The sequence below is a fragment of the Miniopterus natalensis genome, chromosome 1, assembly GCF_054644295.1.
Source record: "Miniopterus natalensis isolate mMinNat1 chromosome 1, mMinNat1.hap1, whole genome shotgun sequence".
NCBI classification, from domain to species: domain Eukaryota; kingdom Metazoa; phylum Chordata; class Mammalia; order Chiroptera; family Miniopteridae; genus Miniopterus; species Miniopterus natalensis.
Genome location: NC_142081.1, coordinates 106,462,113 through 106,474,196, shown reverse-complemented (window position 1 = coordinate 106,474,196; position 12,084 = coordinate 106,462,113). Strand labels below are relative to the sequence as shown.

Sequence of the window (12,084 nt, the reverse complement as noted above, 5' to 3'; positions counted from 1 at the left end):
GGGCTAATTTGAAATTAAGATAGGACAAAGTACATGTTTTGGGGCAAATTGAGCTAAAGGAATTTTCGACACATGTGGAATAGTTCCGGATTATACGTTTATCTTACATCCTCTACCTTGAAACATCGTCTACAGGCATACGTCCTTTCATTGCGCTTAGTTTTGTGCTTCACAGATGTTGCAGTTTTTACAAATTGAAGGCATGAGCTTCTACCAGCTAAAAGATTACCACTTGCTTTATTGCCGTAGTCTGGCACTGAACCCGCAATGTTTCTGAGGTATGCCTATACTTGTAGCAAGTCCAGCCCTAATGAATATGATTGCTTTATTCAATCTTCAGAGAGTCCGCATAGCTTGTCAGAGCATTTTGAAGCAATTAATTGTGTATATGTACCCCATCGGTTTCCCAATGTCACTTTTATTTACAGGATCTACTCAAGCATTCACCAGGAAGGAAATGTGGCGCAGTAAGAGAGTCATTTTTCTCACACCTCAAGTCATGGTAAATGATCTTTCCAGAGGAGCTTGTCCTGCTGCTGAAATAAAGTGTCTAGTTATTGATGAAGCTCATAAAGCTCTTGGGAACTATGCTTATTGCCAGGTAATATTTTGTTTAAAAGTATTATTTTTTTATAAATCTGTTTTATTTATTTACTTTCCAATAAGTTTAAATCCTTGAGGGGAACAGCATTACACGGATTCTGTGTCCAATGACCTTAGCAGGAATGTTGCTTCAGAATTTAGCACCAACCATGCCACTGTTTCCATGAGCACAGGTTACCTTTCCCCAGATTACTCTGGTTTTGTTCAGTTTGCCACCAGGAGTCACGGTGTTGTTCTTTGCTTTGTACACATAAGCACATCCCCTGCCAAGACAATTCTGTTTCATCTGGAGCATAAACACCTTCAGTTTCAAGAAGAGCTGTGTGCTTCCTCTCGTTTCTGAGACTCCCCTTATAGGCTGCAAAAATGGCTTTGGCCTGCAGCCTTGCAGACATACTTGTTATAGAAGTCCTGTTCCCAGCAGGCCTCCACAAGGTCCAAGATAGCAGAAAAAGCTAAAAGTGTTTTTTAGTGTAAACACTGTTAAAGAGCATTTTGGGGAATAACTATTGATGGAAGTTATTAATGGTGAAGTTATTATGAAAAGCCATATTATCTATTATCTCAGAACAGACAATGATAGGAAATATTTCTCTTCATTCAAATCAGTGCCTCTGCTGTCTTTTTTTTTTTTTGATGCTTAACAAGGCCATTAGTTTCTGTTATAGATGATGAAAGCGTAGTCATCATTGAGGCAATAATTCATAGTAGGGTATGGATGAACTAAGATAATCCAAAAATTGGTAGTCAATATGCAGTGTCATTCCTTGGCAGGTAGGTAAAATAATACTTAACTGTTAAGGTTGTTTTAAGGATTAAATGATATACCTAACACAGTGCCTTCCAGTTAAATACTATAGGAATATAAAGTACAAAGGTGAAGAGGTGGTCTATAGCTGGTGGGGTACATAAGGGCCAGGCCATGAAGGCAGTTGTATTTTATGCTTAGCAATTTGAATCCTCTTTGATTTTTAATTTTTTAAAAATGTTTTTATTGATTTCAGATAGAGGAAGGGAGAGGGAGAGAAAGATAGAAATATCAGTGATGAGAGTCATTGATCGGCTGCCCCCTGCACACCCACTACTGGGGATTGAGCCCACAACCCGGGCATATGCCCTGACCCAGAATCAAACAGTGACCTCCTGGGTCATGGGTCAGTGCTCATCCACTGAGCCATGCTGAACTGGCTGAATCCTCTGTAGGCCATAGAGGATGTAGGTAGTTGACACTCACTGAAAAATGTTTAGCTGGAAGATACTTAAGATTTAAAAGAGATTAGAGGAGAGAAGGCTAAAGGCAGGGTATGAAATGAGAGATAGGAGGAATTTAGGGTGACTCCCAGGTATCTGACTTAGAAGACTGGGAGGATATTGGTGTTACTAGTCAAGATGAAGAGTTCGGGTAGCAGAGAAGATTTGGGGTATTATGGAAAAATAGAAGAGATAGTACAGTTTTATTTTTTTAAAATATATCTTTATTGATTTTGGAGAGAGGAAGGGAGAGGGAGAGAAACATCAATGATGAGAGAGTTCATCATTGATCGGCTGCCTCCTGCACATCCCGGACTGGGGATTGAGCCTGCAACTGGAGCATGTGCTCTGATTGGGAATCGAACCACGATCTCCTGGATCCTAGGTCAATGCTCAGCCGCTGAGCCATGCCCTGCTGGGCAATAGTGCAGTTTTAGATTGTTGAGTTTCAGGTGTTTATGAATTAGCTAGTTGTAGATATGCAGTAGGTGATAGAAGTAAACTCACTGGAGAGTTCTGAGCTGAAGATAACAGATTTGGAAATCATCAGCATATAGGTGGTAGGTAGTGAAAACTAATAGCTGGTGATACTTAGGAGAGAGTATCACATAAGGATAGAAGGGAATGTTGATTTCATTTAGTGCACAGAGATGAATTTTAATGTCAGTTTGTGAATTTGTAAAGTTGTTTGTTTTTTTTAATATGTCTTTCTTGATTTCAGAGAGCGGAAGTGAGAGGGAGAGAGAGATAGAAACATCAATGATGAGAGTCATTGATTGACTGCCTCCTGCATGTCCCCTACTAGGGACTGAGCCACAACTCGGGCATGTATCCTGACCAGAATCCATCAGTGATCTCCTGGGGCCATAGATCAATGCTCAATGCTGAGCCATCCAGCTGGGCTGAAGTAGTTTCTTTGGGAACTTGTTTTTTTTTTTGGTAAATCCTCACCCGAGGAAGTTTTTTAAAAATGTTTTTATTGTTTTCAGAGAACGAAGAAGAGAGAGGAAGAGAGAGAAACATGGATGTGTAAGGGAAACATTGATTGGTTGCCTCCTGTACACACCTCCACCAGCGATTGAACCATAACCTGGGTATGTGTTCCTGACCAGGAGTCCAACCAGTGACGTTTTGGTGCAAGGGGTGATGCTCAAGCAACTGAGCTGCATTGGCCAGAGCCCAAGGATATTTTTTCCATTGATTTTAGAGAGAGTGGAAGGAAGGGAGGGGGGAGGAGAGAGAGAAACATCCATGTGAGAGAGACACGATGGTTGGTTGCCTCCCGCCCAACCAGGGCCAGGGATTGAACCTGAAACCCAGGTACATGCCCTTGACCAGGAATTGAACCTGCAACTCTCTGGTCCAATGGCCGACACTCTAATCCTGGAGCCACACTGGCCAGGGCTCTTTGGGGATTTTTTAAGTGTTATTATATCTCTGTATTATCCTCTGGAGAATTGTCATCTTTCTTATAGTTGATCTTAGCCAGGAAATGGATATATTTTTCTATGTTAAATTAATACTGAAATATGTTAAGATTTCTGCTTGAAAGGGGCATTTACAAATTTTTATTCTAACTAGGGAATTAATTTTGTAGATTTAACTTATATTTAGCAACTTTAACTCATTTATTAAAAAAGAAATTTCTAGGCATTAGGTGATTTCTTTTTAAACTATAAGGCATATGCTTTTTTGAGTAAAATGAGACATACATTTACTTCATTAATACCCAACAGCCCTGAGAGTTTATGCTATGTTGAATATTTCAGATATAGATTCCAACAAGCACATCATCTCAATGAAGAACTTAGCTTCTAGAAAGTCCAGGGTTACAGACAACACCATCTCCTCTTCTACAAAATGCTTGAGAATCCCTCCTGGAAAAAAGTCATGTCTTAGGGACATTTTGTCTTACATTAGTTTTTAATGAGAACAGTTCTTTTTAAGTCTTCATTAAGTATAATGTTGTATCTTTATATGCATTCTGTATCGTGTTTAAAAAAACTCCAGAATTAATGTTTTTTGAGTATTAATCAAGATTCAGTGTGAGTCTCATTGAATTCACCTCTGACATGGGTTGAAATTAGAGCAGTTTTTAGATAATCTGATTTTACTGTTTCCATAGCTAATGTGGGACTGTGGGATACTAAGAGCTATTTTTGCAACTCAGTTTACTTAGGAGTCCTTTTTTCCTTTATTGAGGACTCATGTGAAGGAATGGGAATCTGGCAAATTATTCAGTATTAATCATACCAGAAATGGTGTTGAATTTAAACTGCAGAGCTTAGAACGATGCTTTGATGCCACTGAGAAAATGTTTTAGGATTTAAAAAGGAAAGTTTGATTTTTAAAATTACTCGTATTCTTTTTTTTTTTTAAATTAATCCTCACCCGAGAATATGTTTTATTGATTTTTAGAGAGAGAAAGAGAAACATTGACCTGAGAAACATTGATCAGCTGCCTCCTGTATGGGCCCCAACTGGGGATCAAACCCGCAACCTAGGTATGTACCCTGACTGGGAATCAAACCCGAAACCTTTTGGTGTACAGGACTACGCTCCAACCAGCTGAGCCACCTGGCCAGGGTACCTTATGCTTTGATGAATTAATTTTATTTAAAAATTATGAACCTTCCATATATAATCTAACTTCTTTAAAATCCTAAAACAGTTTTTTTCCCCCCCATTTGAAATCTAACTTTATATTGGTATTTAATTTTTTTCTATTTTTATGTTATGTTTTACCTTAATTTAGTAAATGTGCATATGGATATAGATTGTGGCCCAAGCAATGGAAACTGGACTGTCTTCTTGCATTTGCCACTGTATTAGGCCTTGATGTGGTAGCTTTATATATAGAAGAAACCCTAAAGTTTTTGATTGGTGTAGAGCATAAACCTAAATCATTTGCTCTTTGGATAATGATAGTTCCATCCATTAATACTCTGAATAAAGAAATAATGGTGCCTGGCCGGCTTGGCTCAGCTGTTGAACATTGACCTATGATCCAGGAAATCACAGTTCGATTCCCGGTCAGGGCATATGCCTGGGTTTCGGGCTTGATCCCCAGTGGGGAGCGTGCAGAAGGCAGCCGATCAATGGCTCTCTCATCATTGATGTTTCTACCTCTCTCTCCCTCTCCCTTCCTCTCTCTGAAATCGATAAAGATATATTTTAAAAAATAAAAATAAATAAAAGAGATAATTATAATGTACCATATATAATAACTTATTTAACAGAATCATTGTTATTTTTATACTGGATGGATGAAATTAAATTTTTTTTTTTTTTTAAGGTTGTGAGAGAGCTAATCAAATATACAAATCATTTTAGAATCTTGGCTCTTAGTGCCACACCAGGTAGTGATATAAAGGTAAGTAAAATGTCTTTTCATTTATTAACATTTATGGAAATAAGTTTTGTATGTGGTCAGATCAGTTTTCCATTCTAGTACTTAGTTTAACATTAGGACTATAACATTTTCTATAATGTGCCTGCCTTTTCTTCTGTGTTTGCAGGAGTTTTCTACATTAGTAGTTTTTAGACTTCAGTGTGCATAAGAATCACCTAAAGCCATTTGTTAAATTGTTACTATTTTCAAGTTTTAAGAAAGTTTTATTTTGAAATAACTTTAGACTTGCAGAATATCTACAAAATGTGAAGTCTCTGTATCCTTTACTCAGCTTCCTCTAATGTTAACATATTACGTAACCATGGTAAAATGATCAAAACCTGGAAATTAACATTGGTGCAATACTAGTAACTAATCTGCAGACCTTATTTGAATTTCGCAACTTTTCCAACCAGTGTTCTTTTTGGTTCCAGGGTCCAATTCAGGACCCCCTATTGCATTTAGTTGTCATTGTTTCCTTTGGCTCTTTCATCTGTGACAGTTCCTCAGACTTTTTTTGTCTTTTCTTGTTTTCCATGATGCTTTTGAAGAGTGGTACTAGTTATTTTGTAGAATATCCCTCAGTTTAGATTTGGTTGATATTTTCTCATGATTGGAGTGAGGTTATGCATTTTTGGCAAGGATACCCTAGAAGGGATATTTTATCAGAGAATACATGATTGTTGATTTGTCTTATTGCTGGTGCTGTTAATCCTGATTTAGTTAAGAGGAAGACTTGCCAATTTCTCCATTGCAGAATTACAGTCGTCCCTTGTTATCCTCAGGTGGCTGGTTCTAGGACCTGTGGATACCAAAATCCATAGATGCTCAAGTCCTTTACATAAAATATAGTACTTGCATATAACCTATTCACATTCTCCTGTATACTTTATGTCATCTCTGGGTTACTTATAATACCTAACACAGTGCAAATGCTATGTAAATAGTTGTTATACATGTGTAGTTTAGGGAATACTGACAAGAAGAAAAAGTCTGTACATGTTCAGTACAGATGCAGTCATTTTAGGCCTAACTACATAGTACATTTTAGCAACAACGTAACATTTCTTTTTTAATATTTTTGATCCATGGATGCAGAATTCAAAGATACGGATTCCCAGAGGGTGGACTGTACTGTTTTTCCCTTTGTAACTAATAAGTCTGTTGTGGGGGAGATATTTTGAGACTATGTAAATATTCAGTTTTAGCATCCAATGATGGTTCTTGCCTGCAACAATTATTTCAGTGGTGTTTGCCTAATCATTGTTTTCTCTCTCCTTCATTTTTCTACATTTGTTAATTTGTATTCTTATTCTTCTCTGATGAAAAGCTGTCTTTTCTCCCTTTTAGTTATTAATTTATTCTTTAAATCAATATAGACTAATGGATTTTTTTATGGGCTATAATTCAATACTATCATTAATTTTGCTGCTCAGATTGGCCCAGTTTTGACCATTAGGAATGCCTTGAGGTGGCTCCTATGTCCATTAGAAAGCACTTAGAAAATAAATAAATAACTTCTTAACTTTCTGGCATCAAGATATTTTATGTTCATCTAGTATTTTTCCTGTCTCAGCCATGAAAACAACCATTTTCCAAGGAAGCACTGGCTTCTTTTAGAGGATATTGGTAAAAATGCAGAGTTTGAGTGCTATCCATGACATTCTGATTTTAGTAACTCTGAGTGGTCTTCTATATTGGCTTTTGGAAACTTTGTAAGATATTTTAAGCTCTGCCAATCTGTAAAACTTTTTTTTCCTGATTGATGAGTTTTTGAAATTTCTCTTCTGTCTCTGATCCTCCCCCTAACCTTGTTTAAATGTGGTTATTTTTAGTAGAGACGTGAGCTTTTAAATCTCTGCGTAATTGTCATCCCTTCGGAAAGATCCACTTTAAGCTTTCAAAAGTTAGCTCCCCTATCTTGTGGATTTTTCCTAGTATTTATCATAATCTGTCATTCTTTTGCTTATTCACTTATTTGTTGCTTTTTTGCTCCACTAAAATAGTAGCTACATGAATATCGGGATTATGTCTATCTTGATTATAGTTCTATTATCAACTCAATACCTGGCATGTGGGAGTTACTCAAATATTTATGGAGTGAATGAATGTTTAAAAATATTAAAGTCTTACTCATTTTTATAAAATGGTCATAAATTTACTCTAGATTTTGAATATATGTGGACCCTCTGTAACTGTAGTAAACTACTTTATTAGGCCCAGGTATTGGGAATATAAAAGTGATTAAGATGTGATTCTTGTCCTTGAGAATTTTTTTGTCTGAAACCAAGCCCATTAAGCTTTTCTAGTTTAAAAAACAAAACAAAACTCTAACCCTGGCTGGTGTCGCTCAGTTGGTTGGAGGTGGTGGGTTCGATTCCAGGTTAGGGCACATACCCATGTTTTTGGGTTCAGTCCTTTGTCCGGGCACTTACAGGATGCAGCTGATCGATGTTTCTCTCTCACAGAGATATTTCTCTCTGTCTCTGTCTCTCTCTCTCCCCCTTCCTTTTTCTCTTTATGTATCTCCCTGCCCTGCCCTCCATCTTTCTCCCATCCTCTACCTCCCCTCCCCTTTAACTCAGTCACATTGTCAGTACTATAAGTTTAATGGTATAGTAGTTGTTTATACCAACAGGTTTTATGTTTTTGCTCCAGTTCCCTAATTTTACAATTAAGTTCCTTTATGAGCTTTGGGTGAATGCAATTTATCCCCAGAAATATATTCACATCATATATATTGATTTAAATGAAAAATATTCCACTAATTTATCAATAATTGATTTAGTATAGGTAGATACCCTTAATTTCTTAACAGCTCAGTTTGTAAGGTATTCCTAAGATACATTTTTATCCTTTAATAGTAACAGGACTTCTCCATTTTCCCCACAAAAACCAGTGGAAAGTATTTGCCAGGAATCAGGAAATCTGGATTCTAGTTTTGGTTCCAAAATGGACTGTTATAATTTTGGGGGGATTTAGTTTGCTCAGGTAAAACTTCTGTTGTCTGAATCTTTAGATAATGTTGATGGACTGTGTCACTGCCTTTGGAAAGTGCAAGATGCATTTGATTTGCTCCCCTGGCGTGGCTCAGTGGTTTAGCGGCAACCCATGAACCAGGAGGTCACAGTTCTATTCCGGTCAGGGCACATGCCCAGGTTGAAGGCTTGATCCCCAGGAGGGGTGTTCAGGAGGCAGCTGATCAATGACTTTCTCATCATTGATGTTTCTCTCTCTCTCTCCCCCTCCCTTCCTCTCTCTAAAATCAATAAAAACATACAAAAAACAACAATAACAAAAACCCAAAATACATTTGAGTAACTTGTTGGACATTTACTAATATTCTTATTTCTTAGATGCTTGGCTTGAAGGGCTGTGTGGAAGAAAGATGTTTCAAAAGCCTTATTCCCGTATTGTGTCATTTCTGTTTTGTTTTATAGTTTTTTAAAAAAATATTTAATGATATGAATTTCTAATGTTTCTTTCAAAATTTTACTGCTATTTTATTTCTGTTAGTGACAAAGTTAAATATTTAATATGTAATATAATTTATAATCATACTTAATTGGTTTTGTGTAGGCTGTGCAACAGGTTATTACTAACCTACTAATTGGGCAGATAGAACTTCGTTCTGAAGATTCTCCAGATATTTTACCATACTCTCATGAAAGACGAGTTGAAAAGCTTGTTGTTCCCCTTGGTGAAGAACTTGGAGCCATCCAAAAGGCATATGTACAGGTAAGCCATTTAAAAAAAAAGTATGATTTTAGAGGGAGAGGCATGGAGAGAGAGAGAGAGAGAGAGAGAAACACTGATCATCTGCCTCCTGCACACCCTACTGGAGATCAAGCCCCTAACACTGGCATGTGCGCTGACCTGGAATTTAACTGGTGACCTCTGGGTGCATGGGGATGCTCAACCAACTGAGCCACACTGACCAGAGCAGATAAGCCATTTTTATCACAGTTCAGGGTTTCAGTAGATGAACTGATAATGTAATTATTTTTGTTAACAGAATTTGGCTGTGAGAATATATAGTTATCACTTTATAATTAATATGTTGAAAAATTCTTTAAAATTAAAAATTTTGGAAAGAGCACTATTCTTTATATATACTGACAAGCTGTTAAAGAAGAATACAAATTAATGGACCATTTCTAAAGCCAATAATAGCCTTATATGGTTTTGTATTTTTTAGTAAAACTTTTTTTTTAATGTGTTTTTTTTTTTTTTTTTAATATATCTTTATTGATTTCAGAGAGAGGAATGGAGAGGGAGAGAGAGAGACAGAAACGTCAATGGTGAGAGAGTCATTGATCAAGCCCGCAACCGGGCGTGTGCCCTGACTGGGAATCGAACCCCGATTGCCTGGATCCTAGGTCAACACTCAACCGCTGAGCCACGCCCGGCTGGGCAATGTTTTTTTTTAATATTTATTTTTTTATTGATTTCAGAGAGAGGAAGGGAGAGGGAGAGAGATAAAAACATCAATGATGAGAGCTAATCATTGATCAGCTGCCTCCTGCACGACCCCTACTGGGGATTGAGCCTGCAACCTGGACATGTGCCCTGAACGGGAATCAAACCGCAACCTTCAGGTTCATGGGTTGATGCTCAACCACTGAACCATGCTGGCCAGGCTAATAAACCTTTTAATTGCAGTATAACTCTCCCATGCTCATACACACTCATACACACAGCCGAGTGCACAAAACCTAAGTGTGCAGCTCAGTGAATTTTCACATAGTGAACATACCATAACACATATCCAGATTCACCCAGAAGTTTCTTTGTAAGGGAAATATATTTTTAGTATTTTCCTCCCTGATCCTTTATATAGCAATAGTTCTCAACTGGAGGCAATTTTGCCCATCTGGCAACACTTGACAATGTCTTGACCCAATTTTCGTTGTCATATCTGGAGGGGATGGGGAGTGGATTTGCTACTGACATCTAGTATATAGAGGCCAGGAATGTTGCTTAACATTCTGCAATGAACAGGAGAGTCCCCCCAACAAAGAATTATCTGGCTCAAATGTCAGTATTGTAGCTATTGAGAAACTTCTTACACAGTTATCGCTTTCAGTGGGAGAAATTTGCGCTAACACATTGTTTTTCTCATAGATTATAATTAACATCATCCTAGGAGAATACCTTTAAATATGTTTTTTGTTTTTTTTAATTTGATTTCAGAGAGAGGAAGGGAGAGGAAGAGAGACAGAAACATCAATGAGCAATATCGATTGGCTGCCTCCTGCACGTCCCTGGCTGGGAATCCAACCGGTGACCTCCTGGTGCATGGGACAATGCTCAACCAACTGAACCATGCTGGCTGGGCAACACCTTGTTATTATATCCTCACTGCCATAGATTAAAGTGGCTTCTTTGCCACTCTTTCCATTGAGAGGCAGGATACATTTCCCCTTTCTTAGAATCTAAGCTGTCTCTGTGATTGACTTTGATCAGCAGCATGTGATGAACCTCAAGCTAGCCAATTTTAAGGAGAAAGGAGGAACCAGTAAATAAGTAGCTAGACTTTAAGGTGCATACATATAGCCCCAGTTGAGCTATTTCAGCTAGTCCCCAGCCATCTGAGGCTCCAAACATCAGGAGCAGAGTCAAACTCTGGTTGCAGTGTCCTGAGAGGATTTAAAAAATTTTTAACATTTGCAATAATTTTATACTTTCAGGAAATTTGCAAAAATAGCATGGAGAGTTCCAGGGGGAGATTCTTTAAGAATATGCAGATATTGCCCTGGCCAGGTGGCTCAGTTGGTTAGAGTATTGTCCTGATGCACCAAGCTTGCGGTCAGGGCACATACAAGAATCAACCAATGAATGCAAACATATTTCTCTCTCTCTCTTTCTTCCATTCTTTTTTTTTTTTTTTTAAAAGAATATGCAAATATTCTGTTTCTCAACATATTTTGCCCACTAATTTTAGCATATAATAATGGTTCTTGTGTACACCTGTTATTTCTGTAGTGTTTGCCTAATCAGTGCTTCCTCTTTCCCTCATTTTTTTTACATTTGTTAATTTGAAATCTTCTATAATGAAGAGTTGTTTCTTCTCCCAAATTTATTAATTAATTCAATTCTTTATATCAGTATGGACTAATGGGTATTTATTTTATTCTGTGGTTAAATCCAGTACTATCATTATTAATTTTGTTGCTCAGATTGTATCAGCTTTGGCTATTGGGAGCTCCTTTAAAATGGTTCCTGTACCCTTGAAGATGCACTTATTTTGGGGTGGGGTAAGGGAGCACTTTCTAAACGTTTTATGCTCATTTGGTATTTTTCTTATCCCAGCCATGGAATCAACCATTTCTATAAGAAATCCTTTGTTCCTTTTATGGAAGAATGGTATTTAGAAACCAAGAGCTGGGCACTGGATGTTCTCATTGTTACTGTAGTGTCGTAGCTCGTAGGCTGTGTGAATGACTTGCTGGATTCTTACCCACAGAATCAGAATCATGAACAAATAAGTGATTGTTGTTTTAACTTATGATGTTTTTAAGAAATTTATTGCACAGGAATGTATAACTAAACCATTCATCTATCATTTAACCTTTAGTAAGTCTTTCTTAAAGTGAAGTTATATAGGAATGTAGTTTATTTTTTGTTTTTAAATTATTTGGAACAAAATTCTAAGCATAATAAATTTAAGATAAGGCAAAGTCTTTCCAATAATTATCTCCTAGCTACTAATACATTTGCTTATGATTAAAATTATTCTGCTTACAAGAACGTAAAAATTATAATGTGTATAATCACATATAATAAGAATTTAATTTTGTCGATATTGGTTTTTTTTTTTTTAGTTTTATTTTTTGTTT

General features: G+C 37.0%; 1 protein-coding gene and 1 pseudogene across 2 annotated transcripts in view; one reads left to right on the top strand and one right to left on the bottom strand.

The window, feature by feature from the left end:
• Window positions 1–12,084, top strand: part of FANCM (FA complementation group M) — a 38,521-nt gene that overhangs the window by 635 nt on the left and 25,802 nt on the right. For both annotated transcript variants that reach the window (XM_087824912.1, XM_016217350.2), the window contains exons 2-4: window positions 429–601; window positions 5,150–5,227; window positions 8,825–8,983. In XM_087824912.1, coding sequence (XP_087681038.1) covers window positions 429–601; window positions 5,150–5,227; window positions 8,825–8,983 — 410 coding nt within the window. The remainder of the gene's footprint in view (window positions 1–428; window positions 602–5,149; window positions 5,228–8,824; window positions 8,984–12,084) is intronic.
• LOC107540578 (large ribosomal subunit protein eL33 pseudogene) lies at window positions 668–1,022 on the bottom strand (annotated as a pseudogene).